The sequence below is a fragment of the Capra hircus genome, chromosome 12 (assembly GCF_001704415.2).
Source record: "Capra hircus breed San Clemente chromosome 12, ASM170441v1, whole genome shotgun sequence".
NCBI lineage: Eukaryota > Metazoa > Chordata > Mammalia > Artiodactyla > Bovidae > Capra > Capra hircus.
In genome coordinates this window covers 51184666-51202335 of record NC_030819.1, presented here as the reverse complement: position 1 = coordinate 51202335, position 17670 = coordinate 51184666, and the positions used below count along the sequence as shown (strand labels likewise).

The following is a 17670-nucleotide window of genomic DNA, read 5'->3' as shown; positions in this document are numbered from 1 at the left end:
AGTGCCCCAGGTGTAGCATCACTGATGGTGACAGACTGGAGTAGTGTGCCCGCTGAGCCAGTTCCCTGTGCAGTACCTCATCAGTGCTGTTGTCCACCCTCCTCAATGCTCTCACCCATGGCACTCACGGAAAGTCCGTGCCAAGATGCATAACCAGACTTAAGAACTAAAGGCAGAGTGTCAAAAACAGTGCCGAAAGTATACCTAACCTCTGGGGGAAAGTTAGAACAGAAGGCGTTTCATCAGGAATTGGTGGAGGCCAGAAGGAAGTGCCATGACATTTCTCAAGTGTTAGAGGAGAACTGTCAACCCAGAATCCCACGTCCAGCAAAGGTTGGCTGTTAGAGATATCAGCATACTCTTCATTACAAGTATCCAAAGCAAAAGCTGGATGAAGGAAGTAATACGGCTGTCTCCTCACACGTTCTCACTTGTCGAGGAAGAAAGCTTTTTTTTCCACCATGACTTCTCCTTTACCAAAGACGTATTCATCAGCCATGGCTCTATCTCACATGGCCAGAGTAGAGACAGAGGATGGTGGTGAAGTGAGAGTATCTGGGATTTTCAGTCTCAGTTAAAGGGGGAGCTAGGCAAGAGAAAGCAATGGCACCCCACTCCAGTACTCTTGCCTGGGAAATCCCATGGATATAGGAGCCTGGTAGGCTGCAGTCCATGGGGTCACCAAGAGTCGGACACGACTGAGCGACTTCACTTTCACTTTTCACTTTCATGCATTGGAGAAGGAAATGGCAACCCATTCCAGTGTTCTTGCCTGGAGAATCCCAGGGACGGGGAAGCCTGGTGGGCTGCCGTCTGTGTGGTCGCAGAGAGTCGGACATGACAGAAGCGACTTAGCAGCAGCAGCAGCAGCAGGCAAGAAAGGATGTTAGTCACTCAACCATGTCTGACTCTGCAACCCCATGGACTATAGCCCGCCAGGCTCCTCTGTCTGTGGGATTCTCCAGGAGAGAATACTGGAGTGGCTAAACATTCCCTTCTTCCCAACCCAGGGATCGAACTCGGCTCTCTTGCATTAAAGGTGAATTCTTTATCATCTGAGCCACCACGGAAGCCGTAGATGAGAAAGGGGGGCTGTTAAGTGGAAAAGGGCATGTGACAGCTCTCATGTTCACAATCTTAAGTTTAGATTAATATTATCTGCAAATGAAATTATATGTGGTCACTGACATGATTGAGTAAAAAACATTGATTATACCTTTAAAAGGCACATGTAACCATTTAGGTATATGTAATGTTTTTGTAATTGTGGATTTATTATCAGAAGAATTTTTTCACCTGTATTGGGATCCTTGGAAAATGGAACATGCCTGTGTGAGGCTAGAGGCTCTGCAGACAGCTTCTGTCTGTGTAATCGGTGGGCAGCTAGCAGATACTGAGGGCTGTCTCCACACCACCCTGTGCCAGGTGCTGATCACTCAGTCATGTCCTTTCCTCTAAGAGAAATCTGGAAGGAGCTGCAGACTAGAAATTGCGCACCAGTGTCAGTGGTATTATGATAAGGGAATTTTAGAGTGCCATAGGATTGTGTGCCTAGGAGATGTGTTTAGCCGGCTCTTGGGGTCAAGAGAGCCCTCCGGGAGAAGTAAGCTCTGCTCAGTCTGGGTTTGTCCAGCTTTGGGGTGAGGCAGCTCTTTTCAGTCCTGTAGTTGCGTGTCTGTCTCAGGGGGGAGTTGGATGAGGCAGACCAGATGCTGTCAGCCAGATGCAGTTAAAACCAGAACTCTGCTTTGACAGTGTGATCACAAGTAGGCTGCCAGCTTTTGATTTTCACTAATGTGATGATTAAAAATGTTATCCTCCTGTAGTTTTACTTTGGATTTCTGTTATGAATGAGGTTGACCATCTTTTTTATGTTTGAGATGTCTGTATTTCCTTTTCTGTGAAAAAGTAGTTTTGTTTTTTTTTTAAACAAATTCTTACTCATTTGTAGGTACTCTTTTAAATAGAGAAATTAGTTTTTAGTCTATAGTAAGAGTTGTGACTATTTTTTCCTTGCTTTTCACTGATTTTTTTCAAGCATTTACTTTTATAAAATCAAATGTATTGATATTTTCCTGTGGCTTCTATGTTTCATGTCATAAACTGAAACACCTACTCAGCTCCAAAAGTGTATATATTTTTAGATTTCTCCTGTTTCATCTAGTATACCCATGATTTTGTTTTATTTTTTGCATTTGTCTTTGATATACATTTGGGGTTTATCGTGTTGTGAGTCTCAGTGGTATTCCCACATGGCTACCTGTATCCTGATGCTACTTATTGGCTCTATTCACACTGATTTGAAATCCCATATTTATCATAGTAAATCCTTACATGTATTTGGGTCCAGCTCCAGGAGATAGTGAATGACAGGGAAGCCTGGTATGCTGCGGTCCATGAGTATGCAAAGAGTTGGGCTTAGGAACTGAACAGCAACCATTTTGGAGTTTTCTGTTCTGTTCTACTGATATATTTATTCGTGAGCTGGTACAACTGTTTTTTAATACTTAGAGCATTTGTAGTATTTTTATAATACTGTGCCCTATTATTTAGCATGACTACTACTTAATTATTCATCTCTTCCAGAATTTCCTACCTCATTATGTAAGTTTATTTTTCCACAAATGAACTTTGAGATCTAACTGGTTAAAAAAATAAAAGTATTTTCACTGAGGTGACACTAAATTTATGAGATTAGCCTCAGGAGAATTGCCATGTTAGTGATGACTCTTCTGTGTAGAATATAAGCCCTTGCACTTGTTCAGATTTTTATCCGTATCCCTCAGAAACATCAGATTGTAGATCACAGAGGGCATAAATGTTTGCTACTCTGAAGACTTTGGACTTCTTTCTGTAAAGTGACCGGGGGTGTTGAAGCGTATTCGATCTTTAGATTTGCTGGTAGTGAGGATGTGTCAAACTTACGGTAGAGAGTAGCTTTAAGCCATTGCATTTGAGAAAGTCCTGAAAGAAGGCAATAGGAGAAATGAGAGGGGGTGGGGTATTTGAAGAGACTGAAGTAGTAGAATCTATAGTACCCAGAGGCCTCTGGACTGTCCAGAGAGGGGAATAAATAGCTGTTCTCAGGGTTTTAAAAACTAGAAAGAGAAAACATGCTTACCCCCTGCAGGGGTAAGTTCCTCTGTTCCTGAGTGCCATAGAGGAAAATCCTTTTATGTAGGCAGCATTAAGAAAAGAGCGAAAGAAAACATAGCTATAATCATATTGACATACTTAAAACTGACAATGGTCTGAAGAAAAATTTGAATCTGATTGCAGTGTTAATGATGAAGAATCTGAATTTTAGTTTTTCAGGGTTTTTTTGAGTGTACAATTCTGAATTTGCATTAGTGTTTACATCTTATAACTAAATTTTATGTTTATAAAAATGATATTAAGATGAATAGTCAACTTGAAATAAAGTTTATAAACAAGTGTTTAAAGTATATTTATTCCCTGTGTTTTCTTCTAGTTACACTTTCTGGAAATGGAGAAAACGGTAAGGCACTTTTAATTTTTAGTCTCAAGTAGATGACATAGTGTCTTAATTGCAACCCATATACTTGTTATTTTAGTGATGACTGTTTGTTTTGGTCTTCAGAAAGAAAATATACATTCTTAAAGTTTAAATTTTATTGGTTTGTTTTGTTTGTTCTCTTGTTTCTCCTTTTGTTTAAAATAGTACTTTACCACTCATAGTCATGTAATAATTAAATGACCAGACTGAATTTGTAAATTAATAGTACTGTTTCATTTTGAAAGAGAATTAAAGTTTTTATGACTAGTCAAGGAAACAGTGTCTAGAGAGAAGAATCATGACTCAAAATTTCATTGAAATAAAAGAAAGTTTTATGTCCTTTGATATCAAATTTCAAAAGTAAAATTGGATTTGAGATACAAAAATCAAAGTTTCTGAAACAGAATAGTTAGAAATTATTATTATTAACAAAAAATGTTTTTTGGCCTTGCTGTGCAATATGAGGGATCTTAGTTCCCTGATCAGGAATTGAACCCATGTCCTCCTACAGTGGAAGCAGGGAGTCCTAACCACTGGACCACCAGGAATTTCCTAGAAATTATTAATAAATATTCTTATTGTTGAAAATAGAAGACCTTAAGCATATAAGTCTCAAGTTGACTTGGGGTCTAGTTTCTCAGTAACAGAATAAGTAGAGACAATCTCGATAGGCTTGTTTTTCTTGCTTAAAACTATTTCCTCTATGTTGAAAGCACAGGTACAGAAAGTAGAGAATTTCTGAAGTTCTTATAAAAGAACTGTTACTTGAATCATTATTTCAGGGGGCTGTTTCCCCCGTATCTTTCAAAGAGTCTTTTGGTGAAGTTTTTTTGCTTGCTTATTTGTTTTTTTTAATTCAGTTACAGGTGATTTTTGAGTCAGACTTTTTTGATTTATAGATTTAGTTTTTTCTTTCAGCTTTGATTTAATTTAAACTTTTACTTTAAGTATTACTTATAAACAATATTTAGCATATATATGGGATTATTAGTAATCCCATTAATTTGACCTTATTTAAAAACAATATTTCCTGTTATTATTTATATTATAATTTGATAGTTACCATCTATTAAGTACTTACTATATTCCAAGCAGTATACTAAAAGATTTATTTAAGCTTTTATTTCTTTATCTCAAAGTAAAGATTTTTTAAAGGGAAAAACTATTTGTTTTTGTTCTTATGGAGAGCAGAAATATTCTAAAGAAATATTAAATGTTTAACAGTGTTAAAGAGTTCTAGCCTTAGTTGTAAGTAACTAAATGATTAAGAAGTTTAAAGTAACCTCAAGGTTACCATTTATCTGAAAGCTCTACAATAATATATAGATGAGGATTGATAAACTTGATTGAATATGGGAGCCCGGCAATAATATAAATAAGTGAAGTGAGTTAGGTGAAGATAAAATTGCAGACTTGGTAAAGAAAGGACTTCCGTGTTTGTATAATAATAGGAGGCTGAGATCTAGCATTTTGTCCCAAAGGAAAAAAAAAAGGAGGAATGATATCAAATCCATTGGTTAGACCATAGGGTTTAGCCTAGAGGGAGCTGAAGTGGTAGAGAATGCAGAGTTTTGAGGAACCGGAGTTTTCAATGAGGAAGACAATATTTGTGATTATGAAAAGAAAGCGTATTTGCAAATAGAAGGAAGTTGTGGTTAGGACTTCATGTGGGACTCAGCTGTCTCTGAAGTAGGAGTGACTCTAAGATAATAGTTAGAGAAGTGGAAAGGATAATTTTAGATATGACATAGTGGGAAAGACCTTGGATTTTTATCAGGCATATACAGGGTTTGAATTCTGGCTTTATCATTTAGTCAGTAAGTGACACTGGGCACGGTAAGAAATTCTCTGAGCCTTTGCTTTTACATTTGTAAACTGAAAGGATACCTACAAGACCATCGTGAGGGTTATAAGTAAGGGGTACAGTTGTCTCCTCGGAGACTTTCAGCATGAGGAAGGGCTGATTGAGGCGCTTCGGTTAAATACGGTTACTAGGAAACTCCAGAGTTTTAGCATGCATTTGTTAGTCATGTAGGTGGAGCTCTTAGGAGTTTCACAGCCAGTGGGCAGAAGAAACTCTGAGCCACATGTTCTTCACTGACCGTTGAGATGGACCAGGAACCAGAGTGGAGGCGAGGACACCTGCTGGCTTGTGCAGTGACCCAGATGAGATGAGCAGCAGTCGAGGAACTGGGGCACTGGCAGTGAGAAGACTGAGATGTTTACTTTGACACAGATCTTGGGAGCTAGAAAGTAAAGTACGCATTTTGTGAGACTAGCCAGCTGTGTACTGAGGAGTCCTCGAGCCCTGGCTTCCTGTTTCGATCACCAGTGTGACTTAGGCTTCTGTTCTGTTAAACCACCGTGGACCAGTGTAATTGCAGAAAGAAATGTTGGGGTTCAGCAAGTTGGGGTCAATTTTTTATCATTTTATTTAAAAGCATTTTTTTAAATCCAAAAACTTAAGGAAGAATAACCTCAGGGCAAAAGAAGGACAGTTGTTCAAATTGAATACGTTAGCTTTATTAAAAACTTCACTGCATTGTTCTCAGTGTTTCTCATTTAACTGCAGACCAGTGAAAACTCGGATCAGTCTATAAACTTGGGAAACACTAAAATAGGGAATGCACAGAAAAACACAGATTTTGAGAAGAAGGAATTGATATGCTTGGATAGCAGTGATGACGATAGCCAATATTCACTGAAGATTTATTGCGTGTCAGACACTGTTCTAAGTGTTTTCCATTTATTCACTCATCAGTGTTAGGCAGCTAAATTAAACTCATTTAAAGTGCTTTAATTGAAGTCAGAGTAAATCATTTGGGAAGAATAATATGAAGGGGGGAGAAATTCTGAAAATAATGGAAAAAGTAACATTTGAAAAAAGTACCTTTTGGAAAAAGTAACATTTGATCTGAACTCTATCCAAACTGAAAAAGGATTTAAGCACTTGATAGATAGTTCTTGCTTCTTTCTATCTTACAGATAGAAAAACTACAGAACACAGCAAAAAGTTTTTAGTTATATCAGTGAGTTAATGATGTTGGAATGTTACACTAATCCACTTAGGAAACACTTACGGGAAAAATTCAAAGTGGCTAAACTTTTTCATTACCCTGTGTTGAAAAGGACAATTAAATTTAGGATAACTTTCGTGAACAATCCAGGAATTGAGTTATTTTCAGTGTTATAATTCCTTGGATTTAATGTTCATAGTGATGGAATCTATCTTAAATAATTTTTAATTCACTTAAAATATAACTTTTAGGAAGTCCTTTTGAAGGAGATTTCAGCTTAAACCTTCAGCAACTTAATAAAATCAAATCTTTACTTATAAACCAGGCCGATAACCCTTAAATGCAAGAACAGAGTGTTTTTGCATATCTGTAATATTACATCATGCAGATAAAAGAGTGTATATATTTGATGTTTTCAGTATGTTTTAATTAAATTTTTTATTGGATTGAGCCTCCTGACTCTAAATACTGTGTTTTAATATGTGATGTTTTTTCCTGTTTTCACCTGGATTCAATGAAATGTTGTTTGTTTTTATTTACCAGGAAAGGCCGTTGTTTACCTTGTGGCTTTCCATCTGTTCTTTGTTATGTTTGTATGGTCCTATTGGATGACAATTTTCACATCTCCCGCTTCCCCCTCCAAAGAGGTAAATTTAATGCTGGTAAATTACCAAATGCTTTCACTGATGATGGAATTGTTTTCCCTGTGTTACCTTTGTTGAAACTCTATTACATGATGCGTTTGTTCTGTTTCCATTCATAAACTGCTCGGTAACTACATTGTGAGTTTGAGTCGTCAGCCTCTCAGACACAGCCCACTGATGTCCTTTGTAAAAGATTTGTGATGGCACTACGGTTTAGCTGTGCCATGCTGGGTTTTTTTAAAGACGTACTTTATGTCACTGGAGTGAAAAATCTTACGGGATGGAATTGAGTTAGGAAAATAGAGTTTATTTTTAGGAACTCTCTTAACACTTATTTTTTTTCTCAGGCCTGAACAAATAAGCTGCAAGTAAATAAAGTGTTTTGATTGTGCTGTTGCTTGTGACACCTAGTGTGGCTAGTGTTTTTTCTACTTGGAGGTTTCACTTGGAAATAACATAAGTATACACGTATGTGGAATAAAACTGAAGATTGTTGTGTCCCTTTCAGCTGATACAGCCAACTGGATTCTCTTCAGTTCAAGTTCAGCATAGCTAGATAAAGCAGAACACACTAGATAGAGAAGGACACGCTGGATGGAGAAGGACACACTCTCCACAGAGTTAGACTTGTCTGAGTTTGATCTTCTGCTCTAACACGTTTTTTAATGAATCCAAGGAAGGTGGAGCCAGCAGTCATTCCATCCCCATAGGATGTTTGTGAGGAGTAAATGAGATTCATTCATGGAAAGCTTTTAACATTGGGCCTGCCTTATGGTTAGCACTCAAATATTAGATGACATAATAATATAGTTCCTTCCTTTTTTATTAAATTCATCAAAATGCATTAAAAATTACAGACATAGGTTTAAAGACATCAACTTCCATTTAACTTTCTGTAGAAGAACATATATGCAGAAACTGTATACACTGTAAATGTATGAATGAGTTTTCATGAACTGAGCACATGTGAGTAACCAGCACCCAGTTCCAGAAGCAGAACGTGCCTGGCATCCCATGAGCCTCCTGCTTGCGTGCCTTTCATGAACTTTCTCCTTGTGTGTGATTCTTCCATGCTGTTGTATGTAGTTGTGGCTCAATCCTCCATTGTGCTTACGGGACACAGTTTACTTACCTGGCCTCCTGTTGATGGGCATTTTGGGTGTAGAATTACTGTCCATATTCTAGCACACACAAACATGTTACTCTTTGGGGCAGGTGCCCGGGAGAATTGCTGGGTTCTGCCTGTACAGTCAGCAGTAATGGGTGATGCCAAATGGTCATTAGCCCATTGTTTCTATTGGGCACTTTTGTTTTAAGGGATAATGTAAACCATTAATCAAACTTACTGTTGCTTCAAATATATTCTTCAGGCATTTGCTAATAATTAGTTGGCCCTTAAATTTAATTACAAACTGCCATCCATACCTTAATCTCTTAAATTGAAAAAGATGATGTAATGATGGCTGTTGGGAACATATCATGTATAAAACTAAATAGTCTTTACAGGAAACAGAATAAGGAGAACAGTTGGTGTCACTTTTGAGAAGCAGGCTAGTGCAGAGGCGCAAGCTCCGTCTGCCTCCTCCCTCTGCTCTTCTGGCTGCGGGGCCCTGGGGCTGCGGCCCTGGACCTCTGAGCAATCCTCTGTAAAGTCAGGGTGACGGTCGCACACACCTTATTGGATTGTTGTATAGGTTGAATAAATTGATCATACACACACATGATCAGTTGTACTTATAGCATATAATTACTGCTATATGTAAAGTGCTTAGAAGAGTGGCAAGCATATAGTAAGTGCCATCTAACTGCTACTTTTCCTTTTTTTGGCTGTTGTTTTTATGATATTGCACCCAGGTAGCATTTAGCCCAGCACCTAAGCCTTTCCATCCACTCCCACATCGTTGCCAGGGGTCTGTTTGCTTCATGGGTATAGTCCCTCAGGAGCTGAAGTCTCACTGACTTTATCTCCACTAATTCTTCCTGGAAGTCTGTGTTCAAGTAGCATGTAGACCTCAATATACCATTTTCGCCTCTTTGTGTTTTCCATATGCTGCTGCTTTTGCCAAGATTTTCTTTCCTGTGTTACCTTCCTGGACGATTCCTGTTTATCTTTCTAAACCAATTTAGGTACCTCTTCTTCCAAGAAACATTCATGGACAGCCCCCACCCCTCCTGAGGGAGCTTTGATCACACCTGGTAAAGAATTGCTAATTTGTCATTTGTTCTTAACATTTGTAACTGGACTATAGGAATGTATTTTTGAAGGCAAAGGCTATATTTTTATTCATCTTTGAATCCCTGGTATCCGGGACAGTACCAAGCATACACTTAAATTGAAACATCTGAACACTGTGTTTAAGATAATGACATTTCATAGTTTGAATTCTGTTCAGTAGTACTTAATGAAAAATAGACTAATAATTTCAAAGGTCTAAATTCATTTTAAGTTTTATCTTGTTCCATTCCTCATCTAAAATCCTGGTGTCTGTTGATATTTTCATTTGGTTTAAGCTTTTCATAATTCTTAACCATAGTTCCTAAGGAAAAGTAATGATTTTGAGGCCTTCCTAGAAATAGGCCAGGGAAGTCTGTTCAGATTTTACAGGGAAACTGCAAAATTTGATTAGAGCATCTTTTTTCCAAGTATGTGTTTAGTATTATACCATATGATGTTTCCTGGAGGAGGGAACAGCAACCCAATCCAGTATTCTGGCCTGGAGAATTCCATAGACTGTATAGTCCATGGGGTTGCAAAGAGTCAGACACGACTGAGCAACTTTCACTTCACTTCATATGATCTTTATTCTCTATTTTGAGTGTTTCAGAGATGTATCTTGTCAGGGAAGAACTTTCTAGCAAGTCAGCTCTCTTAAAGGAGAGCGGGCCATCTTACAGAGTAGGGAAGTGTTCTGTACCTGAAAGTGTTTGGGAGGGGATGGATCTCAGAAGTGCCTGGGTGTTTAGATAGGTGACCTCCAGAGTCAGCTTTAAGATGGTGGGTATTTTTTCTGTCCAGTTTGTACGTCCAAGTTCCTTCTTGTCCTTCCTAAGTAATTGGGTGATTGCTTTTGCCATTGTGGCTTGGTGGTGGGAGCCAGGCTAGGTGATCCAAAAGGACTCTTCTGTTGCCTCAGCCACTGTGTTTTAGTCTAGGTTAGAGGAACAAGTCTGTAAAAGGCAAAAATATCTTTTCATATTAGCAGCATAGGGAGAAACATCATAGAGCAGAACTAACTCAAGGGACTTTTGTTTTTCTATCAGCTCTGCCAATAATTATGCAGTCTTAGAAAATTTCCCTAAGATGCATGGGATCACAGGTTCCTTATCCCAAGGGCTCCCAATCTGTGCTGTGCTATCCCGTTTGTAAAAGAAGAGGCAGTGCCGTTACTGATGAAGTCATCGAGGGTAGGCAGGTTTTGTTACTTGAGTTAGCAGGTAGACCAAATACTCAAACTTTAAAAGATGAACCTCTAGTTAGGACTCCTTAGGCCTTTTCAAGCAAAACCCTGTAAGTAAATAATAGTTGAGGAACAATATTGTGTGAAACATGATCAAGAGCAGGTCTCAGGCCAGTCTTTGTTTTTTAAAAGAAATCTATGAAATAAACACCAAGAGAAATGTAGTAAAAGCTCCTGGTTACATGAAATAGAGTCGTGAAACTGAGGTCTGTGAGATACAGGGATGACATGGAAAGAAGCAATGAAACAAGTCCTTTGTAGGAAAATGCTGCCCACCATATGGGAATTAAAACTTGAGAAATAGAAGCTGGAAACAGCCCTACAAAAGAACTGCTCCTTAAGAAAAGGAGACTGTGCTTGCCATGACAGTCCTTAATAGTTCTGGAGAAAGTTCCCTGATTGGTTAGTGTTTTAAAAACAAAAAAAAAGGCAGTAAAAGTTGTCCTCAGGAGAAACTTGGCCAGAAAATAGCAGGACCCCTGCCTGTGATTTGCCCCCAAGCAAGTGAGTCTTTGAACATCTTCCCAAAGATTCAAAATCTCTTGACACTTTCAAACAGCAAATGTTTTACTAGCGCAAAATGTATATTAAGCTCTTTTTGATGGGGAAAGTTAATTTTTTCTGTAAAAAACAAAGATGCAAAAATATTTTCATGTTCTTTGCCATCATTAGCATGGAGGGCAAATATTTTCACTCTGTCAAAGGCATGTAAAAGGTGCTTGATTAGCTTTCTAAACAAATTTGAAGAAAAATTTTGCCTTTATAGAAGGAAATATTTGTCTTTTTCTGTTCTGGATAAAACTTGTTTTTCTGAGCATGATGGTTAATAATCACGGGATTGAAAAGAATTGATAGTTATTTCTCCTTCTATAGTTCTGCTTGTCCAATTCTGAGAAGGAACGTTACGAAAAGGAATTCAGCCAAGAAAGACAACAAGAAATTTTGAGAAGAGCAGCAAGGGACTTACCTATCTACACCACATCGGCTTCAAAGAGTAAGAAAAACAAAGCTTACACTTTTCCTCTCCAAAGAATTGTGAGAATGTGGTCATTTTTGCCAAAATACCTTTGCATGATTTGACTACTAAGTGGGTATTGTGGTTGTCACAAATGGCATCTGGAGAAACAAGACTTCTCTGTGTTCTGTATCTTACACAGTGTTTCAGATACAGGTGTATACCTTTATGTGAAATACAGGTCTTTATCTCAGGTAAACCTGTCTCAGGTGTTTGAGATAGATTTACCTGAGATACAGGTATTTCAGATACAAAGTCTACTTTGATACAGACTTTTTATGTGGTTCACTTTAATGTTGATCTCTCTTGTTCTGCATTTTTTTCTAGCTCATCCTTCATGGCTAAAAATTTCATTTACAATTTTTAGTAAACTGTCATTTGGAAATCCTGGTTTGAATTTGAATATTTTGTCATCCCTGAGTAATATTTAAAAAAGCAAGAATGTGCTAACCTAGAATGGGGAGAAATAAAAGCCACAGAAGGGAAGAAGCTCGTTAAGGTTATAAAGCTACCCCTCAGAGGGCCGGACTTGGAAGTCCACTGTCTGCTCCAAAGCCATGGATGCTTCTGCTCTTCGCGCACCACTGACACTTGGGCCTGTGAGGGGGATGGGTCTGTGAATGGCCCAACTGGTTACTTAATTGTAGGAAGTTGTTTAAAATTATGTATTCTATATCTCATTAATTCATTCAGATACAAGATAATGTTGACAGCTGACAGTCTGATCTAAGTCCTTTACACATATGAGCTCATCTGAGCTTCACACCAGCCCTGTGGGGAGTCGCTGTCGTGTCCACTTTACAGATGAGGAAACAGAGGTGAAGTACATTGGTAAAGGTCACACAGACAGTGTGGGGAAAGGTGTCCTGCCTCTGAAACCCACTATGCTGCTCAACTCCAAGGGGAAATGGAGCTTTTTCCTTTGTATAGTTCTGTACATATGCTGACTTAAGAAAATTTGAAATTCATGTTAGATTTTAGGAGGGGATATTTGGCCAACATTTAAGTTTTCACATTTTTAATACAGGCACCCTTTGGAGAATACTGTGGGTTCAGTTCCAGACACTGCAGTATGGCGAGTCTTGCAGTAACATGGGACACATGAACTGTTTGGTTGCCCAGTGCGTGTGTGAGTTATGCTTACACTGTAGGGCAGCCTATCAAGTGTGCAATCGCACAATGTCAGAAAAACACGTACATACCTTAATTTAAAAATACCTTATTGCTAAAAATGCTTACCATCATCTGTGCCTTCAGCAAGTCGTAGTAGTAATATCAAAGGTCATTGATCACAGGTCACCATAACAAATATAATAATCATGAAGTTTGAAATACTATGAGAAATACCAAAATGTAACACAGAGATACAAAGTGAGCAAATGCTGTTGGGAAAATGGCACCAGTCTAGTTGCTCAGTGCAGGGTCCCCAAAGGCTGTCAGTTTGTGAAGAAACGCAGAGTCTGTGATGCACAATGAAACCAGGTGTGCCTGGCCTGTCCTTTTGCACAACCAATATATTACTGTGTAGAATGAAACCATGGATTTCAGATCAAACCCCAGCTTTTTAGTTACTAGTGTCATGAGAATCACTTAGACTTTCTAAGCCTGGTTTCCTCATTTTAAAATGAGAATGCTAGCACCTAAATCTCCGGAGATACTCATAAATGAGACAAGCACTGAGTGCAGATCTTGGTGTATAGTAACACACTTTCAGTACATAAAAGCTAATTTAAAATAATCCTTCTTATGTTTAACTATAAAATGTCTAGTTCACAGCAGTTGTTAGTAGTTGTAGTTCCATAGATTAGACATTTTTTTCTTTTTGTACATGCTGGGAGGCATAGCAGGATCTTAGTTCCATGACCAGAGATCAAACCCGTGTCCCCTACCATCCTGAAATAAAAGCTCAGAGTCCTAACCTCTGGACTGTCAGGAAATTCCCTAGATGTTTTTAACCCCAAGACCAAGATTCTAGAGGATTTATGAAGCTCTGAGATTATATACAGAATTTTAGGTACTTCTTGAAGTAGCCTGTTCATAGCAAGATCTGATTTTCAGAGCAGTAACTCCAAAGAGTTGAAAGCCACTAAGGTAAAATCTTTACCCTTAAATCTTTATTACTCTTCATTCATTATAATGGCTTTCTACTAATCTGAATAATACCCTTTATCCGTTGACTATTACACCAGAATTATGCTGGGCACTTTATGGTGATCATTTACCCCTCAGAGCCACCCTGAGACAGTACTGCGCTTGTCCCCATGTTAGAGATGAAGGGGTGACACAGGTGAGGTCCCTAAAGTCCCTGAGTGGCAAGGTCTGGGATCCATGCCTTATCTTCTGACCGCAGACAGTCTCTGCCCTTGAGCACTGTTTTATACTGCATTTCTACTGCTTAGAATCCCAAACATGGAGTTTTTCCTTTTTATGGAAATAATACCATACATCCTTTAAAAAACAAAATATAGAACCACACATTATATGAAGTGGACCTTTCCTAGACCAGAGATAGTGAATGTGATGGTGCTGCCTTCACAGCAGGGGTGGCGACTTTCACTAAATACCTTCCTGTGCTTTTTGAACTATGTGCCTAACAGAAGCAGAACCATGTGGATGTCTTATCTATTAAGGAAACAAAAATGAGTCTTCCTAAAACTCCCCTGTCCACAGTCTGGATATGGCCAGTGTTTCTCTCTGGCTCATCCTGCACCGTTACCCGGTCAGCTCTACTAAAATTCTCCTTCCCCACTTTATTTTCACATCTTTTTGTCTGCCTCAAATGATTGTTTTCTCCTCTCTAAATCTGTCAGTACTTTAAAATTTTAATTCGCTGTCTACTTCTTCAGCCATTTGTTCACGTGAACAAAAAGTGATTTTTACAGTCTTCTCCAAACTTCTCAGCTTCTTACCTTGTTGATCCCAGCTTGCTGTCTGGTGGTTGTCTCTGTTGTCCTACAACCTGACTCGGTCCTGCAGCTCTGGCAGCTGGAGCTCCGCCTGTCGTCCTAACACAGTGAGCACCTTCCCCAGGCATTCAGTAGGTATTTGTGGGGTGAAGCTGTTCCTGGGTGTTCTCTGTAATGCCTGCTTATATATACACTTGAAAAATCTCCCTTTTCTCCTCTTCAGTAGTTTTCCCATTCTAGAAAATCTCATGGATGGAGGAGCCTGGTAGGCTGCAGTCCATGGGGTCGCTGAGTCGGACACGACTGAGTGACTTCACTTTCACTTTTCACTTTCATGCATTGGAGAAGGAAATGGCAACCCACTCCAGTGTTCTTGCCTGGAGAATCCCAGGGACAGGGGAGCCTGGTGGGCTGCCGTCTATGGGGTCACAGAGTCGGACACGACTGAAGTGACTTAGCAACAGCAGAGCTTCACTTCATGTTTTGTCAGAAATAATATTGTCATAACAATAATAATTGCTTTACTGAGAATTTGATAAGTTCTAGAAGATATTTTTTTTAATTTACACAATAGTCCAATACACTTGATATTATTTGCACTTGACAAAAGCAGAAATTGAGTCTTTTAGCAAGTAAGTTACTATCAAGGTCACAAGGGAGTAAGTGGGAGAGAACCAGTGTGAATCATGGTAGCTGAGTCTGGCTGCCTCTGGGCCTGGGGCTGCCCTGCCCATGTTCAGCTGTCCGCAGGCCTCTCCTTCTGGTGTCATCATTCTTGTCTTCTGTGAGACTTGCATAGAGATCTCTGACCTTTGTCTTTCCTTCTCCCTGTTTGCTGCGCATAATCTTGCTGCTTAAACATTTCCAGCTGGTTTCTTCCTTCTGCTTGCAGGTGTACTTCAAAGTACATCTCCTCTTAAAAACAGCCACAAAGGTTAGGTTATGATGTGTTCCAAGTGCGACTCTGTTTTCTCTTCCCAATGATTCCAGGTCTCCTTGTAACTTGTCTGCACACCGGCCTCTTTTCCTTTCCAGGAGGTTCCAGGCAGCTGGCTTTCATTCTTCCTAACCAAGCTTAGTTGCTTTTTGTCAGTCTAGCTGCTTAAAACACTTTCTTCTTTGTGCTTTTCTGTTCTAGTTGTTTTTGCATTCTTGAATGTTTATTCTTCCTCCTACACTTTTTAACCCGGCCTCACAAGGTGCTTTTGTTCTATTCATGTAGTTCCTTCAGCTGTTTTCAGCCATGGGAGTCTGACGCCACAATATTGTGGTGTTTAGTTTACTGTGTCTCAAATAATTTGTTTTCTGAATTGTTTTCAGGACTGAGTTAAACCTTTTTTTTTTTCATATGAGTTAGCAGACTCAAGGCTGTGGTCACCCTAGCGCTCACTTGTTAGGCGGCAGGGGATGACAGCTGCACTTGGGGCCACACATTTACCATGTCTAGGAGTGAGGGTTTCAGAAGGGCACTGCCCAGCCCTCCCCCAGGGCCCCTGGAGACTGTCAGGGCTTCGCATTCACCTTGGCGTGTGTGCCCACTCGAGCTCCATTCTTGTACTTCCTCCAGCTTCCAAAGGACAGTGGTTCCTGAGTGACCTGTTGTCCAAATTCAAGCCAGACAAAACCTAACACCTTGGGGGCAGGAGGGAAGTCTATTGTGTTCAACTGTATATTCTCAGCATGAAGCAGTGTTTATCTCAGAGTAGAGACTCTGAATGCTTGTTGAAGAGCAAAAAAAACAACCTAACCCTCTTCCTGTACTCACCCCCTCAACCCATCAAGCTCATTTCTGTCACCGGCAACATTATTCTTCTGGCAAACACCCTGGAAACTGCAGTTTTTCTGATTGCTGTGTTTATTTCAGTTTTTCTGTCTATTCCATCATCTAAGACTCTTCAAAAATCTTTTCAAAAAGTCTGTTTAGTTATTGGTATTATTTTTTAAATTATCAGTTGTCAGTTTCCCAGAGTTGAACTTGATCTCAAATGTGCTGGAGGAGAATCCATTTCGGTGTTAATAAAATGAGAACTAAGAACAGATGTGCTCAATAAATTTAATGATAGTCACAGAAAGAAAAAAAAAGCAAATTTTATAGTCGTATTAACTCTAAAACATATATCCTTCAACAACTTCCTTTTAATTCTTAAATGTAGCCGTCAGATATTGTGAAAGATGTCAGCTGATTAAGCCTGACCGTGCGCATCACTGCTCAGCATGTGACATGTAAGTGCTCCTTGTTGGCTGTCATTCAACCCAGGACTGGAACTAGTGTGGGGAGGACAGGGGGAGAAACTTGCCCAGGACACTGCCTCGGCTCCTGGTACTGCTCTGTGTGCAGAGCTGACAGGAGTCACCTCAGATGACAGTTCCTGCACCACTTAGATCTTTAAGTATGTGTACTACTTCTGCTTATATTTAAATGTAATATTGATGAGCAAGTAAGTACTACCTCCATGAGAAAGATAAACTTTATTTCCTGAGTTAAAAAGACCATGACAGTTTTCTTGCTTTTATTATTAATGTTGGTATTAAAACCTAACAAACCACAAAAATATTACTTTCAGTTACCACTTGTGAAGTTATTCCCCCTAAAATGTGAAAGATTTTATCTCTTACACTCTTGTGAGACGGTGGTATGTTGAAAGAAAGACTTAGTGTGGGAATCCCAGTGAGTCCTTGTACTTTAGTGAGGGAGGCCATTTGATTTTTATTGTCTAACTTTATGCAAATATCCATCGCATATACTGATGGAGGGACAAATGTGGGGATTTTTTTTTCTGATTATAAAATACAGTGGTTTTTATACATGGGATAGAATTGTAATAAATCTGTGGGAAGATGGACTACCTACAAGCCCATTCATTGAACACTGTTTTATTTCCAAAGTTGTGTTTTTATGACTTGCACGTGTTAAAAATAATTTTCCCTTTTGTCTTCCTCAGCTGATTCTGTAAACTACGTCTATCTACTGTTCCAAGTGCTATATGCATCTTATCTGTGTATTATTACAGTGTTGCTTGATGTAGTTCAAGGCAGCCAGCCACGTTCAGCTCAATTCTCAGTATGAAAAATCACTGCCTCTTACCTATGTGAAATAACAGAAATTATCTCTA

General features: G+C 39.1%; 1 protein-coding gene across 3 annotated transcripts in view; it reads left to right on the top strand.

The window, feature by feature from the left end:
• ZDHHC20 (zinc finger DHHC-type containing 20) overlaps nt 1-17670 on the top strand; it is a 58973-nt gene that overhangs the window by 18667 nt on the left and 22636 nt on the right. For all 3 annotated transcript variants that reach the window (XM_018056551.1, XM_018056550.1, XM_013968175.2), the window contains exons 2-5: nt 3473-3499; nt 7078-7181; nt 11510-11630; nt 16711-16780. In XM_018056551.1, coding sequence (XP_017912040.1) covers nt 3473-3499; nt 7078-7181; nt 11510-11630; nt 16711-16780 — 322 coding nt within the window. The remainder of the gene's footprint in view (nt 1-3472; nt 3500-7077; nt 7182-11509; nt 11631-16710; nt 16781-17670) is intronic.